This window comes from Pongo abelii, chromosome 20 (genome assembly GCF_028885655.2).
Source record: "Pongo abelii isolate AG06213 chromosome 20, NHGRI_mPonAbe1-v2.0_pri, whole genome shotgun sequence".
Classification (NCBI taxonomy): Eukaryota; Metazoa; Chordata; class Mammalia; order Primates; family Hominidae; genus Pongo; species Pongo abelii.
The window spans coordinates 60,274,437-60,301,751 of NC_072005.2; the positions used below are offsets into that span (position 1 = coordinate 60,274,437).

General features: G+C 50.9%; 2 protein-coding genes across 5 annotated transcripts in view; both read left to right on the forward strand.

Annotated features, from left to right (window-relative positions):
- The window catches only part of PRKCG (protein kinase C gamma), a 28,052-nt gene extending 19,982 nt beyond the window's left edge, over nucleotides 1-8,070 (forward strand). The window contains exons 13-20 of one of the 3 annotated variants that reach the window (XM_054538957.2): nucleotides 609-700; nucleotides 795-857; nucleotides 987-1,125; nucleotides 3,419-3,499; nucleotides 4,995-5,102; nucleotides 6,733-6,873; nucleotides 7,128-7,312; nucleotides 7,417-8,070. In XM_054538957.2, coding sequence (XP_054394932.1) covers nucleotides 609-700; nucleotides 795-857; nucleotides 987-1,125; nucleotides 3,419-3,499; nucleotides 4,995-5,102; nucleotides 6,733-6,873; nucleotides 7,128-7,312; nucleotides 7,417-7,459 — 852 coding nt within the window. In that variant the 3' untranslated portion in view covers nucleotides 7,460-8,070. Of the gene's footprint in view, nucleotides 1-608; nucleotides 701-794; nucleotides 858-986; nucleotides 1,126-3,418; nucleotides 3,500-4,994; nucleotides 5,103-6,732; nucleotides 6,874-7,127 lie in introns of all 3 variants that reach the window. The other 2 variants (XM_054538961.2, XM_054538958.2) reach the window with 2 other exon arrangements.
- A 967-nt stretch (nucleotides 8,071-9,037) lies between these two features.
- CACNG7 (calcium voltage-gated channel auxiliary subunit gamma 7) overlaps nucleotides 9,038-27,315 on the forward strand; it is a 30,216-nt gene continuing 11,938 nt past the window's right edge. The window contains exons 1-4 of one of the 2 annotated variants that reach the window (XM_024237371.3): nucleotides 9,038-9,936; nucleotides 12,993-13,217; nucleotides 14,679-14,765; nucleotides 15,524-15,664. In XM_024237371.3, the coding sequence (XP_024093139.1) occupies nucleotides 13,022-13,217; nucleotides 14,679-14,765; nucleotides 15,524-15,664 (424 nt within the window). In that variant the 5' untranslated portion in view covers nucleotides 9,038-9,936; nucleotides 12,993-13,021. The remainder of the gene's footprint in view (nucleotides 9,937-12,992; nucleotides 13,218-14,678; nucleotides 14,766-15,523; nucleotides 15,665-27,315) is intronic. The other variant, XM_054538962.2, reaches the window with a different exon arrangement.

Consider the following 27,315-nt stretch of genomic DNA (forward strand, 5'->3'; position numbering starts at 1 on the left):
CCCCCAGGCTGGAGTGCAATGGCGCGATCTCGGCTCACTGCAACCTCCGCCTCCCGGGTTTAAGCAATTCTCCCTTCTTAGCCTCCTGAGTAGCTGGGATAACAGGCGCCCGCCACCACACCCAGCTGATTTTTGTATTTTTAGTAGAGACCGGGTTTCACCACGTTGGTCAAGCTGATCTCGAACTCCTGACCTCAGGTGATCCACCCGCTTCGGCCTCCCAAAGTGCTAGGATTACAGGCGTAAGCCACCACGCCCAGCTGCAACTTTGATTCTTAGTAGGAAGCCAGAATTGCATATGTGTGTGAGTGGCTGTGGAAAGAGATTTTGGTGTCCCCGGATTTCGAGCGAATGGTGGGCTTCAGTCTTCAATTCTGAGAAGGCGGGGCCAGAACAGGTGGTCTGATAGTTGGCGGTGGTCTGGCGGGTGGAGATTCTGAGGTAGCAGGGTTAGCACCTTAGGGCCCTCCCAGGGATGTGGCTAGGTGCTCTGAATTTCTGGTTGAGTGCATCTGGAACCTTCCACGTCTGTCCTGAGTGATCAGGAAAGAAATTCTCCTACCCTGGGTAAATGGGTCCCGCCTCTAAGCCCATGCACTCCTCCGCAGGACCGCCTGTATTTCGTGATGGAGTACGTCACCGGGGGAGACTTGATGTACCACATTCAACAGCTGGGCAAGTTTAAGGAGCCCCATGCAGCGTGAGTCTCGGCCAACAGAGAATGGACGGGGTGGTGGAAGGGGGCAGGGTCCAGCCACTGACCCTCTGATGTCCCCACCCACTCGGTCCTCCAGGTTCTACGCGGCAGAAATCGCCATCGGCCTCTTCTTCCTTCACAATCAGGGCATCATCTACAGGTGAGCAGCCCCAGGAATTTCCGTGGAGGAAATCACGCCCCTGGAAGGGAAGGGATTTGAATATGCGGCTCTAGACTGCTGAACTCAATCCTTCTTGCAATTCCTACCCCACACTTCTGCGTCATCCAGGGACCTGAAGCTGGACAATGTGATGCTGGATGCTGAGGGACACATCAAGATCACTGACTTCGGCATGTGTAAGGAGAACGTCTTCCCCGGGACGACAACCCGCACCTTCTGCGGGACCCCGGACTACATAGCCCCGGAGGTAACCCCAACCTTGCTGCTCTGGCCACGCTTTGAGATCCCTTAGAGGGTGTGGCTGATGGTCCAGTATTCATCACGGGTGAGGCCTGACCCTCAGACCTTGTCATGAGTTGTGGCCTTCTTACACAGCCAGGCGTTCCTCCAGCCTCCAGCACAGGTGAGCTTGTGCACTGAGCCTGCCGGGTGGGCCCAGCTGGGTCTCTAAATAGGTAAGGTGGGCAGCACCTGTGGGTGAATGTTCCAGGAGAGTGGGACCAGCTCGTAGGAATTCCAAGTAGGACCTGACCCTGGATCCTTCTGAGAAGGAGCAGACGATTTCTAGTGTACTCAGTGGGTGTGGCCTGTCCCCTGCCAACACTGAACATGTCCGGACTATCTCCTGAATACTTTTAACTGGGCAGGGCTCTCCCTGGAGTATTCAGTTGGATGGAAGCTTATTTCCTGTGTTGTACATGGTTCTCTGATCTAAGTGGGCTGGACTTCTGTGCTGCATTTTTCAAGAGGGCAGAATCAGCCAGGCGCGGTGGCTCACACCTGTAATCCCAGCACTTTGGGAGGCTGAGGTGGGTGGATCACTTGAGGTCAGGAGTTTGAGACCAGCCTGGCCAACATGGTGAAACCTCACCTCTAACAAAAATACACAAATTAACCAGGCATGGTGGCATGCGCCTGTAATCCCAGCTATTCGGGAGGCGGAGGCAGGAGAATCGCTTGAACCCGGGAGGCAGAGGTTGCAGTGAGCTGAGATCACACCACTGCACTCCAACCTGAGCGACAGCATAACTTCATAACTTCATCTCAAACAAACAAACAAAAACTGGGTGCAGTGGCTCACGCCTGTAATTCCAGCACTTGAGAAGCTGAGGCGGGCGGATCACAAGGTCAGGAGTTTGAGACCAGCCTGACTAACATGGTGAAACCCCATCTCTACTAAAAATACAAAAATTAGCCAGGCGTGGTGGCGAGTGCCTGTAATCCCAGCTACTTGGGAGGCGGAGGAAGGATAATTACTTGAACTTGGGAGATGGAGGTTGCAGTGAGCTGAGATCGCGCCACTGCACTCTAGTCTGGGCAACAGAGTGAGACCTTGTCTCAAAAAAAAAAAAAAAGAAAAAGGGCAGGGTCAGATCCCTAAGGTTCTGGGAGAGCAGATGCTGTCCTATGAGTATTTTAAGTGAGTGGGGTATTACCTGACTTTGTTAAAGGGTGGGGCTGATGTTCTGAATGTACATATAGATGGATAAAGCACATGCCTGTAGTCCCAGCTACTTGGGAGGATGTACCTGACTCATGCCCAAATAATCAATGTCAGTGATCACAAAACCTGGCTGGTAATCAGAATCATCTGTAGAAAATTTGAAAACTGAGGCCAGACACAGTGGCTCGTGCCTGTAATCCCAGCACTTTGGGAAGCTGAGGCAGGCAGATCACTTGAGGTCAGGAGTTCAAGACCAGCCTAGCCAACATGATGAAACCCCATCTCTACTAAAAATACAAAAATAGCTGGACGTGGTGGTGTGTGCCTGTCATCCCAGCTACTCAGGAGGCTGAGGCAGGAGAATCACTTGAACCCAGGAGGTGGAGGTTGCAGTGAGCCAAGATTGCACCACTGCACTGCAGCCTGGGCTACAGAGTGAGACTCCATCTCAAAAAAGAAAAAAGAAAAGAAAATTTGAAAACTACACACATATTCCTGACTCTGACACAAATATTCTAGGTGGGTGGAACCAGTGACTTGGCCGTTAGGTAGTCTTTCTATTTGAGGCCAAATGAATGTTTGAAGTAGGTATGCTTTGTTTCCAGAATATTCCAAAAGGTAGATCCCTGGCCAAAATATTCAGAGTGGAGGCTGGGCGTGGTGGATCACTCTTATAATCCCAGCACTTTGGGAGGCAGAGGCAGGCAAATTGCTTGAGTCCGGGAGTTTGAGACCAGCCTGAGCAACATAGTGAGGCCCTATCTTCACTAAAAGTGCAAAAATTAGCCAGGTGTGGTGGTGCACGCCTGTAGCCCACCTACTTGGGAGGCTGAGGTAGAAGAATTACCTGAGCCTGGGAAGTTGAGGCTGCAGTGAGCCGTGATCACACTACTGCACTCCAGCCTGAGCAGCAGAGTGAGACCCTGTCAAAAAAAACAAAACGAAACAAAAAATCACCTGAGAAATAAATATTCAGAGTGGGAAGAGCTTGTGCTGAAAGCACTTAACGTGGGTAGAGCTCCCAGGGGGTGAGGCCAGAGGGGTCCTAGGCTTCTTAAAGAATGCATCGTGATTCCCTGCCTTCCACCTCCCCTAGATCATTGCCTACCAGCCCTACGGGAAGTCTGTCGATTGGTGGTCCTTTGGAGTTCTGCTGTATGAGATGTTGGCAGGACAGGTAAGGGAAGGTGGGGAGAAGCTGACTTGGCTAAAAGAGGCAGAGAGGGGCACCTGGATCTCAGGAGGAGCCGGTTAGAAAGGAGCCCAGAAGGTTGTGCCGGAATAGCGCTGTCCATGGTTCTGAAGTGTTGTCTTAATGTAGACCAGGTTTTTTGTTTTGTTTTGTTTTGTTTTGTTTTGTTTTGTTTTGTTTTGTTTTGTTGTACCATGGATTTTTTTCTCCCTAGATGCTAAAGTAGCAGTCTGGTTAAGCCTATGGATCCCTGCTCAGAAGAATGTTTTTCAATGCACAAAATAGAATAATACATACACAGAAAACCAAGGTTCAAATCCTCACTTTGCCACTTACTGGCTGTGTAAGCTTAGACAATTACATACATTCTAAATCAGCTTGATTGGATTCCTGGACTGCCAGCTAAAAAAATTGGGTACCACCCTCTTGATCGTCTTCTTAGCTGGCTACGGTAGTGGGCACCTATAGTCCCAGCTACCGGGGAGGCTGAGGCAGGAGGGTCACTTGAGCCCAAGAATTCAAGGTTACACTGAACTATGAGTATGACACTGTGTTCCAGCCTAGGCGACAGAGCAAGACCCATCTCAAAAGAACAAAAAAAAAACAAAAGAAATCAATCATTTTGAAAGATAGTCACCAAAACTTTTAAAATTTAATTGAATCTAACAACCAACTAAATTAAATGTATACAGTTGTCTAAATATTTGAAATTGGAATATGGACATATTTGCAATTTCTTATTAATTCATTAAGTAGTAAGTTCTAATGTTAGTAAAGTAAAAAGGAGCTCTAACAGTAATTTTGAAGTAGCAATGACTAATAATTTGGAATATCTGCAACTCTCATGTGATGAGAAAATACCTATGATTTCTATTGATAATGAAGCCACAAGCACTGCTGCTGCCTGCATTCATAACTGAAGGGAATGCTAAATTTTAGTTAGAAGTTAAAAAAAATTTGGCCGGGCATGATGGCTCACGCCTGTAATCCAAGCACTTTGGGAGGCCGAAGTGGGCAGATCACTTGAGGTCAGGAGTTTGAGACCAGCCTGGCCAATATGGTGAAACCCCATCTCTAAATCTTTGCCTTGGTATCATTTTTTGTAACCTCAGAAGACTGTGAACCACTCATCCAACCAGGAGAATGCTTTTAGGGTGTTTCCTACAGTTTTCCCTCTCTTCTATTTAACTGACATGTTGCATAATTAACAGCCTGCTGATTTACATAGCAGGTAAAGAGAGGCAGAATAGTACAGAGATGCACAGATCTGAGGCATCTGAGATAGGAAATGAGAGAACCTGAGAAAGAGAGAGATCAAGCTTTGGTGGTTTGGTCCGATCTCTCCTGAGGGTGTGGTCAGGTGTGCATGTGGGGGGTGTGATGGATCAGGCATGTTCACGGTGGGGTGAGGAGGGTGTGGAAGGTTTGGGGAAAGGCAGTTGGGCAAGTCCCTGACTCTCTATCCCCTCCACTTTGATAGCCTCCCTTCGATGGGGAGGACGAGGAGGAGCTGTTTCAGGCCATCATGGAACAAACTGTCACCTACCCCAAGTCGCTTTCCCGGGAAGCCGTGGCCATCTGCAAGGGGGTGAGAGCCCCCTGACTCCCAGCTTCTCCAGGCTCACAATCCACACATCCCATTACCGTCTCTGTGCCTATTAGAAAAATGCTCCCATTCCTGAAGTCACTTTACTTCCATCTGTTGGAAAAGTTGATACGATGCATAGGTTTTGTTAGAACAATGATTTCTGGCCCTGTTGCCACAAGGCCTGGAGATGGCCTCTGTCTCATCCTTGTCTGTGACTCCTACTCCCCAGCTCCCTGCTCGCAGGAAGTGCTGAAAGTCCAGGTGTCTGTCTGTCTAGAACTGGGTGGGTCAGGTAAACCCAACTTCTGCAGCTTTTCTTCCTGTGGAATCTTGGGTGAGTCACCAAAACTTTGTGAGCTTAACTCTCTTCAGGGGTTATGGAGTTGACACAGAAGAAAGCACCTGGCCCATAGCAGATTTTCAGCCCATGTCAGCACCTTCTGCATCTAGCTGCTCTCTCTGCATCTCCCTGACAGTCTTTCTCTGGTTTCTGTCTCATGCCTCCCCTCCAACTGCATACGATGGGGCTCTCTGTGTTTCTTCCTTTTCTCTGTGTCTCCTTCTGTATCTCTGTCTACACTTTTGGGCCTTTGTCTAACCCCCCTACCCCCCGTCTCTGTTCCCTCCTGTGTCCACTCTCAAACACACACACTCTACATCTCACCCTCCTCTCCTGCTGGCTTTCTGTCCTCCCCTTTCTCTGGGTCTCTGTCCCCATATTTGGTCTTTATTCCTCCCTCTGGGTGTGTGTTTCCCGGGTCTCTATACTTTTCTCTTTCTGAATCTCTGTCCCCCTGGGTCTCCTCTGTCTTCTCCCTTCTCTGGGTTTCTGCCTTCTTACCTGGGGTCTCTGTACCACCCTCTGAATTTCTATTTCCCCTTTTCTCTGGGTCTGCAACCTCTCTTCCCCCATTCCCTCCCTCTTCCCCTTCCCTCCCTCTACCCACCTCCCTCTCCCCTTCCCTCCCTCCCCCTACCCACCTCCCTCTGTCCTTCACTCTCCCCTTCCCTCCCTCCCCCTACCCTTCCCTCTCTCCCCTTCCGTCTCTCCCCCTACCCCTTTTCCCTCTCCCCTTCTCCATCTCCCTCATGATTTATTCTGTTTCTCTGTGTGTCCCTGGGTCTCTGGGTATGAATTTCATCTGCTATCATTCTCATGTATCCTCTCCCTCTTCCTGTCTCTCTCTCTCTCTCTCTCTCTCACTCTCGCTCTGTCTGTCTCTCTCTGTCCCTCTTCCTCTCTCTCTCCTCTCTGTCTCTCTCTCTCTCTCTGTCTCCCTCCTCCTCTTCCTCCTCCTCCTCTTCCTCTTCTTCCTCCTCCTCCTCTTCCTCTTCCTCCTCCTCCTCCTTCCTCTTCCTCTTCCTCTTCTTCTTCTTCTTTTTCTTCTTCTTCTTCTTCTTTCTTCTCTCTCTCTCTCCCTCCTTTCTTTTTCCTTCCTCCCTCTGTTTGCCTGCTTCCCCTGGCTGTTCTTCTCTCTCTGGATCTCATGCCTGTGTCTCTTGGTTCCTCCATCCACCTGTCTCTGTTTATTTTTTCCTCCTTCTCTGGGTCTCCCTGTCTGGGACTCTGTCTGTCTGTCTGTCTGTCTGTCTCTCTCTCTCTCTCTCTCTCTCTCTCTGTTTCCCACAGTTCCTGACCAAGCACCCAGGGAAGCGTCTGGGCTCAGGGCCTGATGGGGAACCTACCATCCGTGCACATGGCTTTTTCCGCTGGATTGACTGGGAGCGGCTGGAACGATTGGAGATCCCGCCTCCTTTCAGACCCCGCCCGGTCAGTCACCCTCCAGGAAACAAAAACTTAGTCTCTGAAGGGGTGGGGTTCTCCTGGGCCTCAATATACCTGTGTGTAGGGGTGGGGTTCCCTCTGCAGAGCCCCCCCCCCCGCCCCCAACAAAGGGAGATGCAGACGCCATGAAGCATGAATAGAGATTCTGCAGGAGACACGAGATGAGACTGGGGTACACAGAGGGACACCCGAGGAGCCCTCGGAGCTGCATAACTTTCCCTCCCCCACGTCTCCCACAGTGTGGCCGCAGCGGCGAGAACTTTGACAAGTTCTTCACGCGGGCGGCGCCAGCGCTGACCCCTCCAGACCGCCTAGTCCTGGCCAGCATCGACCAGGCCGATTTCCAGGGCTTCACCTACGTGAACCCCGACTTCGTGCACCCGGATGCCCGCAGCCCCACCAGCCCAGTGCCTGTGCCCGTCATGTAATCTCACCCGCCGCCACTAGGTGTCCCCAACGTCCCCTCCGCCGTGCCGGCGGCAGCCCCCCACTTCACCCCCAACTTCACCATCCCCTGCCCCATTCTAGATCCTGCACCCCAGCATTCCAGCTCTGCCCCCGCGGGTTCTAGACGCCCCTCCCAAGCGTTCCTGGCCTTCTGAACTCCATACAGCCTCTACAGCCGTCCCGCGTTCGACTTGAGCGGAGCCCAATATTCTCCCTGACCTTAGCGTTCTGGACTCTGCCCCAATCGGGCCCAGAGACACCACCACACCACTAACCATCCCCAACTCCATGAGGTTCGAGACTCCATCTTGGTAGTTCTATGCCTCCCCCCAGACCCCGCCCCTGGGGAAATAGCCTCACGGGGTTGGCTGTTCCAGACTCAGGTTCCAGAACAACCCTCAGCCTCCGAGGCCCCCCGCCTCCACTCCAGTTCTAGATGAGTGGGAGACGTGCCCCCCTCCTCCAGGACGTCCCGCTGCTGTGCTCTGGGGATTTCTGGGATATATGGAGGATTCTTTCCCCAGCGGCTCCCAATCAGCTTTTGTTCTAGACTTCCCCACCCCGAAGCCATCACTGCTCCCCGCAGCTCGCCTGCTGTGCATGGCTCCTGTCTGGCTCGGACCCACCCCAACCCTCCCCAGTGCCTGCCACTCTCTGGAACTCTCCTCCTCCCCTCCTCTTCCCTTAGCCTCTCCCACCCGGCCACAGCTGCTGGAGAATAAATTTGGGATGCTGATGCTGAAGTGTTTGGATATTTTCTTGTAAGCTTGGAGAATGAAGGGGGTGTGGAGGCGGGACAGTGACTGTACATAGAAACAAACAGAGAAGGAAAGCATGGAGACCCACAAAGTGAGAGGGGAGACACCCACTGCAGGGGAGCAAGCAGAGAAGCGCGTGCACAGACAGAGGCAGGAGACCCAGACAGACAGAGACAGGGAGAGAAAATATCACAGAGGGCACCAACGTGGACAGTGCACAGCGAGAGAGGGGCACGGAGATCACTGAGAGTGCCAGGGGGCGACCCCGGCGCAGAGACCCAGCGCGTCCGTGTTCACCAGAGCAGCCACGCAAGCTCACATGCACACCCGGGCTCAGACACTGGGGAGAAGTCCTTCCCAAGCGGGGAGATCAGTCTGGCCTCTTCTTGAGAGACCTAGAGACCTGATCAGAGGAAGAGACCCCCACGCCAGAGCAACCAAAAACAGCCAGAACCCGACAGCCTAGGAATCGGCGACGGAGGCACACGGCAGGCAGACGCGCCTTCTGGGCCTCTTTTCCTTGACCCACTTGAGAGTCTGGGGAGTGCCGGGGACCGTGCAGATGGACTGCATTTCCCAGCAGGCCTCGCGGCAGACCCTTCCCCCAAGTGCGGCTCCTTGCCGCCAGGGCTGATGGGAAATGTAGTCTCCGGACAGGGCCAGACCAGTGGAGCGGTGTACCTTCTCTGTGTGTTTGGAGGGGACTGAGCCCCAAAGCTTCGCAGTCTTCCTTGCGGACCCGGGAACTCTTCTTCCCTGCAGTCTCCTGGGTTTCCATGACCCGGTCCAGCTGGATGCTGGGGCTGCCCCTCACTCCCTCATCACCGCCGCGACACCCCCGTCCAGTGCCAGCAGGCCCCAGCCCCCGCTCTGACCCTCGGCGGGCGGCCTGCCCCTTTAAGAGTGGCCCCGCTGACATCACGGCGGGGGGGGGGGGGCTGGCCCGGCTCCCGGCTCCGCGGCGGCTGCAGGACCCGACTCCGCTCTGCGCCCGCCCGCTGCTGTAGGGACCCCGGCCCGGGACGCCCCCTCCCGCTTCCTGCAGCCGTCCAGACCCCAGGCTCCGCCCCAGGCCTGGCTAGAGCCCCAGTCCTCGTCAGGGGACCCCCAGGGTTGTCCCTGCTGTCTCTCCTTCTCAGAGTCTCTCTCTCTCTCTCTGTCTCTCTGTCTCTCTCTCTCTGCCTCTGTCTCTTCTCCAAGCTCAAGGTCTCTGGGTCTCAGCATCTCTCAGCCCCAGGCCTCTGGGCGTCCCCCTGTCTCTTTCTGTCTCTTTCTGGTCTCTGACCTCTCCACTTCCCGGGCCTCAGAATCTCTGCGCCTAGGTGGTGAGGGGTGGTCTTAAACTCTGTCTCTCTCCCTCCTTGTCTCTCTCTGTCTCTGTGTCTCCTTCAGTCTCCAGACCTGAGTCCCTGGATTTCTCGGCCTCAAGGTCTCGGCGTGACTTTCTCTCTCTGACCTGTCTCTCTTTGTGCCTCTGCCCCTCTCGGGCTCTCTGCCTCTGTTTCTATTCTCTCTCCCTCTCTGCCTCCCCCATCCTCAAGGCCCATCTCCCTCCCTCGCTGCATCCTTCCCCCCTTCCCTCCCCGCCCCTCCCCTCCTCCGCAGTAGCCAATGAGCGGCCGCCGGTTCCTGCTCCCGGCTCCGTCCGCCGAGTGAGGCCGCGGGCGCGGGGGGTGGGGGGTGGGAGGCCGGGAGGGGGCCGGGACGCCGGGCTCCGGGGCGGGGGCGGGGGGCGCGGGCACCGGCGACCCCGGTGGCGGCGGCGGCGGCCGGGGGAAGCCTCGGGGCCGGTCATGCGGCTGCGGGGCCCGCGGCCCGGAGCGTCCGCCCAGCCCTGAGCGAGGTGAGCGCTAGCGGGGGGTCCTGGGAGGAAGAAGGGGCGCCCCTCGAGGTGGCTGCGAGCCGGGTTTTTGACAACAAGGGACCCGAGTGGCTCCAGGGGTGGTGAGATCCTGGAGGTCGGGACGCCCGAATTCGAGCGGCTATGGGGGATGCAGGGACACCTGGGCCTGGCGATCCCGGAGGACGGGGTCCGAGGGTCCCGGAGTGGGAAACTGCACTCTTCACGTCCGAGTCAGAGACCGTGGGCTGGGGAGGGCAGAGGCCGGGTCCTTGAGGAAGGCGGTACGGGGCGAGGGCGGAGGACCCAGGCCCGGCCAGAGCAGGGTGTGGGTCTGGAAAAGGGTCCCGGAAAGGGGGAGTTACGGTATCCCGAGAGATGGAAGAGAGATGGAGGTCGGGCTTAAGACTTGCAGAATGGGACCCCGGAGATTCAAATGCCTGAATCCGGGAAAGGGTGGGAGAAAGAGGGAGAAGAGGAGGCTCCAGGCCTGAGGGGAGGGTCCCAAAGGAGGAAAGGCTGGAGGAATAAGGAGATCTGGGCGGGCCAGTGAGAGTGAGGAGGAATTGGAGCAAGATTGGGTTTTAAAACGGGGTGCGAGAATGTGGAGAAGGGACGAGGTCCCAGCTGAGAGTCAGAGGGGCGAAAAGGGGAAGCTGAGATCGGCTACCTGGGATGGAGGTAGCCAGCGTGGCCAGGGTGATGGTGCCCGTTTCCGAGCCCACAGGGCTGCGAGAGGACCAGGCAGCTCGCGGTCAAACCCCCGAGCCGCCAGGCGGGGGATGGGAGGAAAAGCTGGCCAGAGCGTTCCCTGACTCCGGATCTCGGAGGCCTCCAAGAGGCTGGGGGGGAAGGAGGGGGGATCTGGAGGCTGGGAGTGCGGGGTGGAGCGGGGAGGAGGGAGGGTTGTCTCACACTCCAGAGTCTTTATTCAGGTGGAGCAGAGTTGCAAGGCTAGAAGAATTCTGGTTAAGGAAAGTGGAGTTTTATGTCTTGATTACTTTGTAGGGGAGAGTGTTGAGAGGTCTCAACCTTCATAGTTAAAAAGATCCCGGGTATTCAGGGATGTAGAGGTCTCTGGTTGATACAGGCTGAGGGTCTCAAATTGAGACCCCCAAATCACTGGATTGCGTGGTTTGGGGAAAACTCTTGCAGGGGTCCGGGAAGAATCGTGGGTAAGGAATTTTTCAAGTCCTTGAGATCTGGATTGAGGAGCTCCCTCGCTGGAATTTCTAGGTTCCTAAGTGGAATTGGGGAGGCCACAGAGATGAACTGGGGATCTCCTGTTTGGAGTCTAATGTTATGAAATCGGGACTCCATGCTGGATGTTGAAGAGGATCTGTGATTGGAAGTCCCAGCATGGGAAACCGGGGTCCAGAACCTCTGGTAGGAAGTTTCAGATCGTGTGTTAGGGGAGGGGGTTTTGGGACTCCTGCTTGGGATTTTGGAGTTCAGGGCACTGAATCCTAGTTGGAAGGATGAGAGTCGGTTGTTTGACTGGGGTGCTCTGATTGGGATGCTGGATTGCTGGTGGTGGTTGGGGTCCCAGCTCATTCATGATTTTTTTTTTTTTTTTTTTTGAGATGGAGTCTCACTCTGTCGCCCAGGCTGAAGTGCAGTGGTGCTATCTCAGCTCACTGCAATCTTGCCTCCCAGGTTCAAGCTATTTTCCTGCCTCAGCCTCCTGAGTAGCTGGGATTATAGGTGTGAGCCACCGTGCCTGGCTAATTTTTGTATTTTTAGCAGAGATAAGGTTTCACCATGTTGGCCAGGCTGGTCTCGAACTCCTGACCTCAAGTGATCCACCCACCTCAGCCTCCCAAAGTGCTGGGATTACAGATGTGAACCACCTCACCCAGTCTCAGCTCCTGATTTTGACATTCTGGAATCTCTAATCGAGATTCTGGTTCTATGTCTCTGGGTTCCAATGTTCTGGGACTCAGCAGCCTGTGAAGATGTTCCAGCATTCCAGGTCCAGGAGCCTGCCTAGATCTGGGAGGGTGGAATTAGGGTTCTGGAGCTAGGATCTGGGTTGTGTGATGTCATCTTAAATTGGGGTATCAAATGAGGTCAAGGCACAGGATCAGAGTTAGAGGGTCATGGGCCAAGTTCTTTGTGTTAGAATTGGGTGTTAGGCTCAAGATACAAATCCAAGAGGCTAAACTTAAGTGGGGGCCTCTGCTCAAAGTCTTAGTTAGGGCTGAGGTCAACGGTGTGAAGCCCTGGTATGGAGTTAGAGATCCTTGATTAGTGACCCACTTCGGGGATTTCTGGGTGTAGTTCAGAGACAGGGTGCAAGAAAATGTATCAGGGTATCAGATTAGGGCATGGAGTTAAGACTGGGTAGCCTAGGTTAGAGTTTCCGGCCACCTCAAGTTGTAGAGCATCCAGGGTTCAAGCCCAATGCCCTGTGCTCTGGGATCTAGGTCCTGGCTCAGAGTTGAGGTTATTGATTCTTGTTGGAGTCTGGTGTTCACAACTGGGGGCTTCGATCGGCACACAGAGACAGGGCTGTGGGATGCCAGGTCCTAGAGTTGACATCATTGATCTGCCTAATAGTTTCTGAGTCACTGATCCACACTCAAGGTTAGGGACTCTGTTGGCATCTGATTTCTAAGTTAGGGTCTCAGGTCAGCAGGTGAGGTTAGGTTTGGGCAGGGGGACCTGGTTCTGGGGTTGAGAATCTCAAATTAGAATTTCTGCTCGGAGTCACAGTATTTGGGACCCAGGTCCAAACATGGTTGGAGCCAAGATTCAGTCTCTGGGCCTGGGCTGAAAGTTATGATTAGAAATCTAATTCTGGGGTTGGGGATCTGGATCTGGAGCTAGAGCATAGGTAGCAGGTTTAGGGAGCCCAGCCCTGAGGCTGAGGCTCAACAGTTGGTGTCTCTGGTCAGACTCTAGGGTTGGGGTCATAGGTCAGGCCACGGAGGTCAGATCTGAGAGTTCGATTTAGGAGTCAGTGTCTCTGGCTAGGGCCCAGCATCCCGGGTCGCTGCACGGGGTCGAGCACTCTGGTCGGTCCCATGGAGCTCTGCACTGTAGCTTCCCTTCCACAGGCCCCGCAGGGCGCCCCCTGCCTCTGAGGATGAGTCACTGCAGCAGCCGCGCCCTGACCCTGCTGAGCAGCGTGTTTGGTGCGTGCGGCCTGCTCCTGGTGGGCATCGCAGTCAGCACTGACTACTGGCTGTACATGGAAGAAGGCACAGTGCTACCGCAGAACCAGACCACCGAAGTCAAGATGGCCCTGCACGCCGGCCTCTGGCGAGTCTGCTTCTTTGCAGGTACAGCCCTCACCCGTCTTCCACTCAACAGTTTCTGCCTTGCCTGGGGTCTGAGAGTCTTAGCCGTAGTCCCATCCCTTGAGTTCCAGAAATCCAGAAACGGATCCTGATTCTCTCCTGGAAGTTCAAATTTCTACGTGGAGCCCCAATGACTAGCCCTTTATTCCTGGATCTAGGAGCCCTAATGCTCCAGGCCCCTAACCCCTAAGGAATTCTGGAGTCTTCCTTTAAAGTTTGTAGTCTAGGTTTAGAACTTGTCCCCTGCACAATTTCAGTGCTGAATGGGCAAGATTTAAAAAAAAAAAAAAAAAATGCATGGGACGGGCGCGGTGGCTCACGCCTGTAATCCCAGCACTTTGGGAGGCCAAGGCAGAGGTATCCCTTGAGCTCAGGAGTTTGAGACCAGCCTGGCCAACATGGTGAAACCCCGTCTCTACTAAAAATACAAAAATTAGCTGTATGTGGTGGCACACCCCTGTAATTCCAGCTACTTGGGAGGCTGAGACAGGAGAATCACTTGAACACGGGAGGTGGAGGTTGCAGTGAGCTGAAATCACACCACTGCCACTGCACTCCAGCCTAGGTGACAGAGTGAGACTCCATCTCACTCTGCCTAGCTCTGACTGCTGGCGTGCACCTGTAGTTCCAGTTTTTCAGGAGGCTGAGGTGGGAGGATTGCTTGTGTCCAGGAGTTCCAGGCTGCAGTGAGCTATGATGGTGCTGCTGCACTCCAGCCTGGGTGACAGAGCAAAACCCAGTCTCTTAAAAAAAAAAAAATCTATACCTCCCAGGGACCACAAAGACCAATTCATTGTAAGAATCCTGGTCCCCAGACCTCGTCCTCTTTAGGGACCATGCGTTCTGATCTACAGCCCCTTCGTTGCTTAGGACCTAGAGTTCCAGCCTTGTCCTCCTTCAAGCAGGAGTCTCTAGGGCAGCTAGAAAGAGGAGTCCCAGGCCAGGCGGTGGCTCATGCCTGTAATCCCAGCACTTTGGGGGCCAAGGCAGGCGGATCACAAGGTCAGGAGTTTGAGACCAGCCTGGCCAACATGGTGAAACCCCGTCTCTACTAAAAATACAGAAATTAGCCAGGCATAGTGGCGCTTGCCTGTAGTCCCAGCTACTCAGGAGGCTGAGGCAGGAGAATCACTTGAACCCGGGAGGCAGAGGTTGTGGTGAGCCGAGATCGTGCCACTGCACTCCAGCCTGGGCAACAGAGTCAGACTCCATCTCAAAAAAAAAAGAAAAAAGAAAAAAGAAAAAGAAAAGAAAGAGGAATCCCAGACAGACTTCCACCCACCCCCTTTCCCAACACCCCTGGAGTAGTACAGCTCATAACCCTTGGGTTAGGCCTTGCACCCCCATCCTGGGGTCTCCCCTCTATCTGTCCTGCCCCCACCCCCAGCCTCTCTAGAGCTTAGGAGCCTCTCATCCAGCCCTGTCTGTTTCTCTTCCCCCCAGGTCGGGAGAAAGGTCGCTGTGTGGCCTCAGAATATTTTCTTGAACCGGAGATCAATTTGGTGACGGAAAACACGGAGAATATTCTGAGTGAGGGGATGTGGGGGCACCTAGGCACAAGAGAGCAAGATCACAGCCGAGTCATGGAGTCCTGGGAGGGGGCAGGACTAGGGAAAGGGTGGGGTCCAAGGGAAGGAGGGGAGGCTTGAAAGAAGGCAGAATGGGCCAGGCGTGGTGGCTCACACCTGTAATCCCAGCACTTTGGGGGGCCAAGGCAGGCGGATCACAAGGTCAGGAGTTTGAGACCAGCCTGGCCAACATGGTGAAACCCTCTCTCTACTAAAAATTCAAAAATTAGCTGGGCATGGTGGCGCGCCCCTGTAGTCCCAGCTACTCAGGAGGCTGAGGCAGGAGAATCGCTTGAACCTGGGAGGTGGAGCTTGCAGTGAGCCGAGATTTCACCACTGCACTCCAGCCTGGGCAACAGAGTGAGACTCTGTCTCAAAAAAAAAAAAAAAAAAAAAAGGAAGAAAGAAAGGAAGAAGGCAAGGCAGAGTGGTGGTTAGGTAAGAAGAAAGGGCAAGGTTGAAAGGGTGAGCTCAGTCCGGTTGGTGAGGAGCGGTCAATCAGAAAGGGGGCGGAGTTAAGCCCAAGGAGGTGTGGCCTGTGTGAGGGGGCGTGGCAGGCTTATGTCTGCAGAGGAAATATCAGGGGAAGGGGAGGAGTCAGTGGGGAAAGGGAGGAGCCAAACAAAAAGGCAGAGGTGGTGAGAGCAGAGGTCAAGGAATGGGGAAGTGTCCCACTGGAGATTCCCCCCTCACCCCTGTCTCTCCCCATCCCCTCCCCAGAGACAGTGCGCACGGCCACCCCCTTCCCCATGGTCAGCCTCTTCCTCGTGTTCACGGCCTTCGTCATCAGCAACATCGGCCACATCCGCCCGCAGAGGACCATTCTGGCTTTTGTCTCTGGCATCTTCTTCATACTATCGGGTAAGCCTAAGGACTTGGGGGCTGGGGGACCATTTCCAGTTCCAGGGACCTGTGGTTCCTTTTCCACCTAGCCACTTCCTTGCTGTGTGGCCTGGGAGGAGTTGCAGACCCTCTCTGAGCCCCACTTTCCTTCTATGTGCAATGGAAATAGCAGTGCCCATTGCAAAGCGTCCTTTAGAGGACCACATTGTAGCGAGGGCTTACTGGGTGCTAATTAGGTACCAGGCTCTGTTCTGATACTCACAACAACCTTGTGAGGTAAATCCTATTAATAGCCCATTTTACAGATATGGAAACAGACACTCAGAGGGATGAAGTCATTTGCTCAGGGCCATACAACTAGTGAGAGGCAGAGCTGGGAATGAAACTCACGCAATTCGCCTCCGGAGGCTGTATTTTTAACCACTGCTGATAAACTGCAATTAACAGTTTACAAGGCTCCTTATTTTCTGTGCAATATTTTGTTTTAAATTTTTTCAAATAAATGGAAAAGTCCAAAGAATTTTATAGCGAACACCCATGTAGCCACCACTTAGAGTCACCCATTAACAGGTCACTAGACTTGCATGATCTTGCGTCTGTCCATCTGTCTATATGTCCAACCATCCATCAACCTACCTTATTGTCTAGATGCACTTCAGAGTAAGTTTCAGGTGTCAGTACACGTCACCCTACTTACGTCATCACACTTGTGATTAGCTAGAGTTCAATATTTGTTTACAGTTTTTTTTTCTTCTTTTGAGGTACAAGCCTCTTTTGCATATGTGATCTCACACCCATCTCCTAACATCGCTACCTAGGATTTATTATTAGCACTCACTTGATAAAATGGGGGTACCAAGGCCCATAATTTCATAGAGAGTTGCCCAAGATACCAATGTAAACTATTTCCAGAGGACTTCAGTGTCCAGAGTTCCAGTAAAGCCTTTTTTCTTTTTCTTTCTTTTTTTTTTTTTTTTTTTTTTTTGACGGCGTTTCGCTCGTGTTGCCCAGGCTGGAGTACAATGGCATGATCTCGGCTCACCACAACCTCTGCCTCCCGGGTTCAAACAATTCTCCTGCCTCAGCCTCCCAAGTAGCTGGGATTACAGGCATGTGCCACTATGCCCAGCTAATTTTCTATTTTTTTTTTTTTAATAGAGACGGGGTTTCTTCGTGTTCCTCAGGCTGGTTTCAAACTCCCGACTGCAGGTGATCTGCCCACCTCGGCCTCCCAAAGTGCTGGGATTACAGGTGTGAGCCACTGCGCCTGGCTTTTTTTTTTTTTTTTTTTTTTTTTTTTGAGACGGAGTCTCCCTCTGTTGCCCAGGCTGGAGCCCATTGGTGTGATCTCGGCCCATTGCAACCTCTGCCTTCCGGGTTCAAGCAATTCTCCTGTCTCACCTTCCTGAATAGCTGGGATTACAGGTGTGTGCCACCATGCCCAGCTAATTTTTGTATTTTTAGTAGAGATGGGGTTTTGCCATGTTGGCCAGGCTGGTCTTGAACTCCTGGCCTCAAGTGATCCTCCTGCCTTAGCCTCCCGAAGTACTGGGATTACAGGCATGAGCCACTGTGCCTGGCCTAAAGCCTTTTTTCTTGAGTGTTACTCTCCTCGAAATTTCAACTCAGTCCAATCCAATTCAGTCCAATTCAGCTAAAATCAGTCCAAATCAACTCAGCTCGAGTACATTTAACTCCATCCATCCAACCCAACTAACCCCAATTCATCCTGACTCAATTCTTCAGTTCAATTCAAATGAATTCAACATAATTTAATTAAACTCAAATCAGGTCCTTGTAATTCAGTTGATAGTTTATGAACAAACCCCACTGCATGTCTCATCTCCATTCTGTCCCCTGGGGCCGGCACTCAGCTCCCTCTTTTCAGTGGCTGTGCAAATAGTTGAAAAGGGATCCTCCAACTAAGCAACTAAGATCCAAAGCACCTGATCCAATATCCTCTCCTCCAGTGTCTGCTCCTCACCCAGACTCCTCTTGGTGCAACCTCCCCCATGCCTTCAACCTAACCTGAAGAGACCTTTTCCAGGGAAAGCAGGGTGCAACCTCCGTGCAAACTTGAATCACAGAGGGTGGAGCCAGACACTGAGCTAAAATAAGACACGGAGAATATCATGATCCTAGAGTGTCAGAGCGGAAAGGTCTCATCATTTTTCAAATGGAAAAATAGTGGCCTAGAGAGAAAAAGTGGGGCAAGAGTAGATAGCATGGGGATTTTTATTCAACCTGTCAAAATCATTATAAGGAAAGTCTCATTGTTTGCGGTTCACAGGAATGGAAACAGGGGCTCGAAGAGGCGACATAGCTTGTCAATGGCAGAACTGGATTGGAATCTAGGGTATTCTGATTCCTAAATCCATGCTTATACCACCCACTGCACCAGGAACTGACTGCCCAAGGTCACGCTGAGGATCAGTGGTGCAGGCAGGCTGGAAGTCACGTCTCTAGGGTAACAATAGAGTAATTTGGAAGAGATTGAATCCAACTGCCTGAATTCCTTCCTAGCGTTCATTTCACAGGCTATGACCTATGCATTCCACCCCAAGGTATCCAGGCATGTGCTGCCAAGCTTGGGGTGTATAGTGGCTGAAGGCCACATGTTGTAAACCTAGAAAGAACTGGGTTCAAATCTTGCCTCTACCACTTATGGTTTGAACCAAAGCCTTCTTTTGTGGAGTTATGGAGGGGACAAATCTTGGTCAGTGGTTGGCAAGCTTTTTCTGCTTAGGGCCAGATAGCAAATATTTTAGGCTACGTGAGCCATAGGTTCTCCGATGCGACTATTCAACTCTACTGGGATGCAACTTGGCCACTGTAGTACAAAAGCTGCCAGGTGTAAGCAAATGGGAGTGGCTACGTTCCAGTGACTATTCGTGGACTCTCAAATTTGAGTTCGATGTAATTTTCATGTGCATGAAATATTATTCTTCTTTTGTTTTTTTTTTAATCAAAAGAAGAATAATAGGTAAAAATCCTACTTAGCTCACAAACCATACGAAAGCAGGCAATGGGCCAGGTCGTCATTTGCCAACCCCCGATTTAGATCATGAATGTAAAGCATCTGACCCAGTGTCTGGACTGTAACAGTAAGTGCTCAACGCTTGTTGTTTTAAGTAAATAAATAAATGTAGTAATAATAGTAGTAGTACTAGCGGTGGTAGTCATGATAGTAGCAGTAGTAGCAGTACTAGTAGTAACAACCAACTTTTGAATTTTTATTTTACTTTTTTATTTTTTATTTTTTTGAGATGGAGTTTCGCTCTTGTCGCCCAGGCTGGAGTGCAATGGCGTGATCTCGGCTCACTGCAACCTCCGCGTCCCAGGTTCAAACGATTCTCATGCCTCGGCCTCCCAAGTAGCTGGGATTACAGGCGTGCACCACCACACCCAGCTAATTTTTTGTATTTTTAGTAGAGACGGGGTTTCACTGTGTTAGCCAGGATGGTCTTGAACCCTCGACCTCAGGTGATCCGCCCGCCTCGGCCTTCCAAAGTGCTGGAATTGCAGGCATGAGCCACCGCACCTTGCCCTTATTTTTATTTTTTAATTTTTCTCCCCTTCTGGCCAAATTTCAAATTTTTCCAACCCAGGCTCCTCACCATGGCATTATGCTGCCCCACCAAGATTAAAATCATAAAAAAGAAGGAGATTTAAAAGGAGAAGTTAAGGACAGAAATAGTACCAATGCCTTGGGACTTAGAATGGGATAGTCTGGTGTGACTGCCTCCTGTTCGCAATGAGGAAACCAGGGCTTAGAGAGAGAAAGACAGGGATTGCCCCAGGCCTGGTCATTGGTGGAGTTGCCCCAGTCCTGGTCATTGGTGGAGTTGCCCCAGTCCTGGTCATTGGTGGAGTTGTCCCCAGTCCCGGTCATTGGTGGAGTTGCCCCAGTCCTGGTCATTGGTGGAGTTGTCCCCAGGCCTGGTCATTGGTGGAGTTGCTCCACACTGGTCATTGGTGGAGTTGTCCGAGGTCTGGTCATTGGTGGAGTTGCCCCAGGCTGGTCATTGGTGGAGTTGCCCCAGGTCTGGTCATTGGTGGAGTTGCCCCAGGCTGGTCATTGGTGGAGTTGCCCTAGGTCTGGTTATTGGTGGAGTTGCCCCAGGTCTGGTCATTGGTGGAGTTGCCCCAGGCTGGTCATTGGTGGAGTTGCCCCAGGTTGGTCATTGGTGGAGTTGCCCTAGGTCTGGTTATTGGTGGAGTTGCCCCAGGTCTGGTTATTGGTGGAATTGCCCCAGATCTAGTTATTGGTGGAGTTGCCCCAGGTCTGGTTATTGGTGGAGTTGCCCCAGGTCTGGTTATTGGTGAACTTGCCCCAGGTCTGGTTATTGGTGGAGTTGCTGCAGGTCTGGTATTGGTGGAGTTGCCCCAGGCTGGTCATTGGTGGAGTTGCCCCAGGTTGGTCATTGGTGGAGTTGCCCTAGGTCTGGTTATTGGTGGAGTTGCCCCAGGTCTGGTCATTGGTGGAGTTGCCCCAGGTCTGGTTATTGGTGGAATTGCCCCAGATCTAGTTATTGGTGGAGTTGCCCCAGGTCTGGTTATTGGTGGAGTTGCCCCAGGTCTGGTTATTGGTGAACTTGCCCCAGGTCTGGTTATTGGTGGAGTTGCTGCAGGTCTGGTATTGGTGGAGTTGGCATTCAATTCTGGAGAAACCAGTGGAAGGGCTAGGGCAGGAGGGTTACGGTCACAGCTGGGCATTAAATGTCTCACAGGGACCTGTGCTGGGGATGGACTAGAGGGAAAGAAACTGGAAATGTACAAACTGAGGAGGTTTGTGTAGTGGCCCAGGCCGTAGCAGATAAGGTCTGTGCTGGGGCTGGAGATGTGAGGAAAAGGCAATTGGATGGCCATATGAGAGAGGGATATTGACGGAAGAATCAATAGAATCAGATGACTGACTGGATGTGGTTGGTAGGAGAAATGGGAGGAAGCTAGACAGGCATTGGTTTTTTTCCATGTCATAAGAGGCATGCGCGTGCCTGTCCCACATTAGCCCCGATCATTAAACATGATCTGTGGATATGCTTATTCATTCAGCCTTCAGATGTCCTGTATACCAGGCCCTGTCCTTGGCACAGAACACACAATTAAATCCTCATGCGTAACCCATGTGCACTCACTCACAGAACAGCTCCCGACTACCTGTCAGTCAAAGCTTTTCACACTTTTTCTTAAATCCCTTCAATAGATCCCCACTGCACTTAGAATACACCCAAATGCCTCAGTCTGGCCTCCAACGTCTTCTATGATTTGGCTACTGCTCAGATCTCTGACCTCATCTCCTCACCCACTAGCACTCTCCACATTGCTTGTAACTTCAGCCACACTGGCCTCATTCTTCTCCTTGAAAATGCTAATCACAGCCTCACCTCAGGACTTGGTACACTCATTATTCTTCCCTGCTTGGAAGTCCTTTCCCCACCTCCAACTCCACCCGACCCTGATTCTCAGAAGCCTCAAGCTTTTTTCTCTTCAGAGTTGCTTTCTCTGACAACAGTACCTAGTATTCCCTTACCCCCGTGATACTATCACATGTTTTATTGTATATTTTTTCATAGCATTTATTGCTACTGTTGTGCTATTTGTTTTTTGTCTTCTTGTATCAGAATGTAATCTTCAAAAGGGCTGAGACAGGCCAGGTGCAGTGGCTCATGCCTGTAAGCCCAGCACTTTGGGAGGCCAAGGTGAGTGGATCACTTGAGGTCAGGAGTTCGAGACCAGCCTGGCCAACATGGTGAAACCCTATCTCTACTAAAAATACAAAAATTGGCTGGGCAAGTAGTCCCAGCTACTTGGGAGGCTGAGGCAGGAGAATCACTTGAACCTGGAAGGTGAAGGCTGCAGTGAGCCAAAATCATGCCATTGCACTCTAGCTTGGTCGACAGAACAAGACTGTCTCAGAAAAAAGAAGAGTGAGGGGGATGCTGAGACCTTTTCTTTCCTTTTTCTTTTTTCTTTTTTTTCCAGACAGAGTCTCGCTTTGTCACCCAGGCTGGAGTACAGTGGCGCGATCTCCTGCCTTGGCCTCCCATGTAGCTGGGATTACAGGCACCCGCCACCACGCCTGGCTAATTTTTGTGTTTTTAGTAGAGACGGGATTTCACCATGTTGGCCAGGCTGGTCTTGAACTCCTGACCTCAAGTGATCCACCCACCTTGGCCTCCCAAATTTCTGGGATTACAGGCATGACCCACTGCGGCCCAGCTGGGCTGAGACCTTTTCAAACATGTTCTTGTTTGTACCTTAGAGCCTAGAGGTGTTGTTTGTATGAAGTGCAAACTGAAATATTTCCAGAATGAGTGAGGGCAGAAGGGATGAGTGACAGTCCTGGGTATTCTGAGAAAAGGGAAGATGCATTAACCTGACATAGTAGGGTGCTGTGGGGAGGGTGAGAGACCAGGGAGGGCTTCCAAGAAAAGGTGACAGCTAAGTTGATGCCAAAAGGGTCAGGGGGAAATTTTCAAGTCCGGAAAGAAAACAGCCTGGTTTGGAGATGGAATTCACAGCATGTGATAAGGCCCTAGAAAGGAGCTAGGACAGGCCAGTCATGGTGGCTCATGCCTGTAATCCCAGCACATTGGGAGGCCGAGGCAGGCAGGTCACCTGAGGTTAGGAGTTCGAAACCAGACTAGCCAACATGGTGAAACCCCGTCTCTACTAAAAACACAAAAATTAGCCAGGCCTGGTGGCAGGCCCCTGTAATCCCAGCTACTCGTGAGGCTGAGGCAGGAGAATCGCTTGAACCTGGGAGGCGGAGGTTGCGATGAGCCGAGATTGCACCATTGCACTCCAGCCTGGGCAACAAGAGCGAAACTCCATCTCAAAAAAAAAGGAAAGAAAAAAAGAAGGCAGCTAAGACAGAGGTCGACGCCAGCGCACCTGTCCATGGTCCTGAAACCCAGTTGTTCTCAAGCCAGGATGGTTCTATTCAGCTTGGAATGTAGGTGACTCTTGCCTACTGTGCTTTAAGAATTACAAAGCAGATGTAGTTGAGGGGGTGGGAGGAGAGTAAGAGAGTTGGATTGCAGAGATAGAAAGGGGGAAGGGAGGGAGAAAAAGAGAAAGGGAAAATAAGGTTATTTTTGGAGAACCAGGGCTAATGCAAAATGGCCAGAAAGAAAAAGCAACGATAAGAATGACTTACTACAAAGAAAAAAGAAAACAAAATCTCTTCCTCGGTGGAAATATTTCTTTCTTTCCCATCAGACCCTGATCCTGATTCTGCTTATGGAGACTGGTATTTATTTATTTCTTTACTTATTGAGGCAGGGTCTTGCTCTGTTGCCCAGGCTGGAGTGCAATGGTGCAATGTCAGCTCACTGCTACCTTTACCTCTTGGGTTCAAACAATTCTCATGCCTCAGCCTCCCGAGTAGCTGGGATTACAAGTGTGCACCACCATGCCTGGCTAATTTTTTTTGTATTTTTGTAGAGACGGGGTTTCACCATGTTGGCCAGGCTGGTCTCGAACTCCTGACCTCAAGTGATCTGCCCACCTCAGCCTCCCAAAGTACTGAGATTACAGGCATGAGCCACCGCACCTGGCAGAATGTTTGTTATTTAGAGCTGTAACGTGAAACTTGGGCCTTAAGTCTGGGGTTGGAGTGAACTATGAGGCAGGTGTTGTCAGCAGGAACCAGATCACAGACAGCCTGGAACGACAGGCTGACTTGTTTCTCCTGTGGACAGTGAGGAGCCAAGGAAGAGTTCTGAGCCTGGAGGGATAGAGTCTGCTTTGGGTTTCAGAAAGGGAGATGAGGATTTTGGAACAATGGTACAAACATACAGAATAAGGCCTGAAGGCCGGGTGTGGTAGCTCACGCCTGTAATCCCAGCACTTTGGGAGGCCGAGGTTGGTGGATCATGAAGTCAGGGGTTTGAGACCAGCCTGGCCAACATGGTGAAACCCCATCTCTACTAAAAATACAAAAATTAGCCGGGCATGGTGGCGCACGTCTGTAATCTCAGCTACTCAGGAGGCTGAGGCAGGAGAATCACTTGAACCCGGGAGGCAGAGGTTGCAGTGAGCCGAGATGGTGCCATTACACCAATCCAACCTGGGTGACACAGTGAGACTCCATCTCAAAAAAAAAAAAAAAAAGAGAGAGAGAATAAGGCCTGAGCTGGGTCAAGGGACTTGGGGAAGCAAAAAGGGGGTTAGATTTATGAGGAATTCAGGAAGTAAAACAGACATAATTTGATTGTCCCTCAGTGACCATCCCTGATGGATGAGAGAGAGAGAGGGAGAGAGAGAGAGGAAAAGAGGAGCGAAGCTGATTCCCCTGCATCTGAGTTAGGCACTGCAGTGAATGTGATTTCTGGGCTTCCTTCAATCTTCCTTTCCTATAAACCTGCTCATATTTCAAGACCAATCTCAGGTGCATGTTCTCCATGTAATGCTTTATGATCACTTTCTTTTTTTTTTTTTTTTTATTTTTTGAGATGGAGTCTTGCTCTGTCACCCAGGCTGGAGTGCAGCAGCATAATATCAGCTCACCGCAACCTCCACCTCCCAGGTTCAAGCGATTCTCCTGTCAGCCTCCTGAGTAGCTGGGATTACAGGCGCCCGCCACCATGCCCGGCTAATTTTTGTATTTTTAGTAGATAGAGGGTTTCACCATGTTGGCCAGGCTGGTCTCAAGTGATCCGCCCTCCTTGGCCTCCCAAAGTGCTGGGATTCCAGGCCTGAACCACCACGCCCAGCCTATAATCACTCCCTTACTGTGTCTCAACATTATGGAATACTAGAAGTTGAAAGTGTTATGGAAGTTCAGAGCAAGGAAAAGTTAATTCTTGGAAGGGATAGAGGAATGGTGGGATTTAGAGTGAATGGGCTTTTCTAGATGTTCCAGCTGCATAGCAAGTATATTCTTCATCCATTCAAAGAGTATTGACTAGTTGCTGGAGAATAATAAAGAACAAAGTGGACTTGTGTCTAGCATCATGGAGTTCCTAGCATCCAACTGGGGATGAAGGAGATGTCTAATAAAAAAGTAACAAATAGATAATATAATGTTAGATGGTGCTACATGCTACAAAAACAAAAGCAGGTTAGCAGGAGAGTGATGTGGAGGGGTTATTATATTATCCCACCCACCTGAATAATCCAAAGTTTTTAAATGTTTTTCTCTCTATCTCTCTATCTTTCCCTCCTACCTCACCTTTTTTTTTTTTCTTGAGACAGAATCTCACTCTGTCACCCAGGCTGGAGTGCAATGGCGCCATCTCTGCTCACTGCAACCTCCGCCCCCTAGGTTCAAGCGATTCTTCTGCCTCAGCCTCTCGAATAGCTAGGACTACAGGCGGGCACCACTATGCCAGGCTATTTTTTTTTTAAATTTGAGACAGAGTCTCACTCTTTTGCTCAGGCTGGAGTGCAGTGGCTCAATCTCAACTCATTGCAACCTCCACCTCCCAGGTACACAAGATTCTCCTGCCTCAGCCTCCCGAGTAGCTGGGATTACAGGTGCCTGCCACCACGCCCTGCTAATTTTTTGTATTTTTAGTAGAGACAGGGTTTCACTGTGTTAGCCAGGATGGTCTTGAACTCCTGACCTCGTGATCCACCCACCTAGGCCTCCCAAAGTGCTGGGATTACAGGCCTGAGCCACCGCACCGGGCCAATTTTTGTATTTTTAGTAGAGGTGGTGTTTCACCATGTTGGCCAGGCTGGTCTTGAACTCCTGACCTCAGGTGATCTGCCCTCCTCAGCCTCGCAAAATGTTGGGATTACAGGTGTGAGCCACTGTGCCCGGCCCCACCTCACTTTTTAAACACACCACACACAGATTTTTTTGGCTTTAGCATTTGAAAGTAAATTGCAGACATGTTGATAGTTCATCTCTAAAATTAAGTGTTAGTATGCATCCTTTAAGGCTAAGGGTCAGGTGCTATGGCCTCACTTTGGGAGGCTGAGGTGGGCATATTACTTGAGCTCAGGAGTTCAAAACCAGCCTGGGCAACATGGTAAAATCCCATCTCTCCAAAAAATACCAAAAGTCAGCCAGGCATGGGGCATGCACCTGCAGTCCCAGCTACTCAGGAGGGTGAGCTGGGAGGATGGCTTGAGCCCAGGAGGCAGAGGTCGCCATAAGCCGAGATCGTGCTACTACACTCCAGCCTGGGCAACAGAGCCAGATCTTGTCTCTAAATAAATAAATAAATAGAAGAATAATACATTCTTCTACATAACTACAACAACATTATCAGACCTGGACATTTTATAATTCCATAATATAATTTAATACATTTTTAAACTGTCCTGGCTATTTCAAGAACGTCTTTTATAACTCTTTCCCTAGAACCAGGATTCAATCTAGGTGCATGCATGACATTTAGTTAATAAGTCTCTTTTTTGGCCGGGCACAGTGGCTTATGCCTATAATCCCAGCACTTTGGGAGGCCGAGCTGGGCAGATCATTTGAGGTCAGGTGTTTGAGACCAGCCTGACCAACATGGTGAAACCCCATCTCTATTAAATACAAAAAAGTTAGCCAGGTGTGGTGGTGCATGCCTGTAGTCCCAGCTACTCAGGAAGCTGAGGCAGGAGAATCGCTTGAACTCGGGAGGCGGAGGTTGCAGTGAGCTAAGATCGCACCACTGCATCCAGCCTAGGTGACAGAGTAAGACTCTGTCTAAAAAAAAAAAAAAAAGAAAGAAAAAAAGCCTAATTTCACTACTATTTGTTTTTAACAACGCTGACTTTTTTTCTTTTTTTTTTTTTATGAGACAGAGTCTGGCTCTGTCGCCTAGGTTGGAGTGCAGTGGTGCGATCTTGGCTCACTGTAAGCTCCGCCTCCCGGGTTCACGCCATTCTCCTGCCTCAGCCTCCCGAGTAGCTGGGACTACAGGCGCCCGCCACCATGCCTGGCTAAGTTTTTGTATTTTTAGTAGAGACGGAGTTTCACCATGTTAGCCAGGATGGTCTTGATCTCCTGACCTCGTGATCCGTCTGCCTCGGCCTTCCAAAGTGCTGGGATTACAGACATGAGCCACCGTGCCCAGCCAGCACTGACTTTTTAAATATATCTCATTATTAAAATATAAAAAGAAGCCAAGCACAGTGGCTCAAGCCTGTAGTATTAGCTACTCTGGAGGCTGAGGTGGAAGAATCGCTTTGAACCCAGGAGATGGAGGCTGCAGTGAGCTGTGATGGTGCCACTGCACTCCAGCCTGGGCAACAGAGTAAGACCCTGTCTAAAAAAAAAAAAAAAGAATTAAAAAATAAAATAAAATATAGAAAGAATAGTATAATGAAATTCATGGATCGTGTACTCAGTTTCAACAATTACCAACATATGGCAAATCTGTTTTTAGTCATATTGCCATGTCATCTTCTGCATTTCACTACATTATTTTAAAGCCAGTCTCAGACATCATTTGATTCACAGATATTTCAGTATATCTGAGTTATAAGTAGTCTTTTATTTACTATAACCACAATGCCATGATCAAGCCCAAGCAAATAAGAATAATTACTTAATATTATCTCGTATCTAGTTAATGCTCACTCTTCCCCATTGGCCTCATAAATGCCTTTTTATAGTTCATTTGTTGCAAATCCAGATCCAAGTTCCACATGTACCTTGAATTGATAGATCTCTGAAGCCTCTTTCAACCTAAAATGGTCCCTCTCCTATTTTTTTCTCACCA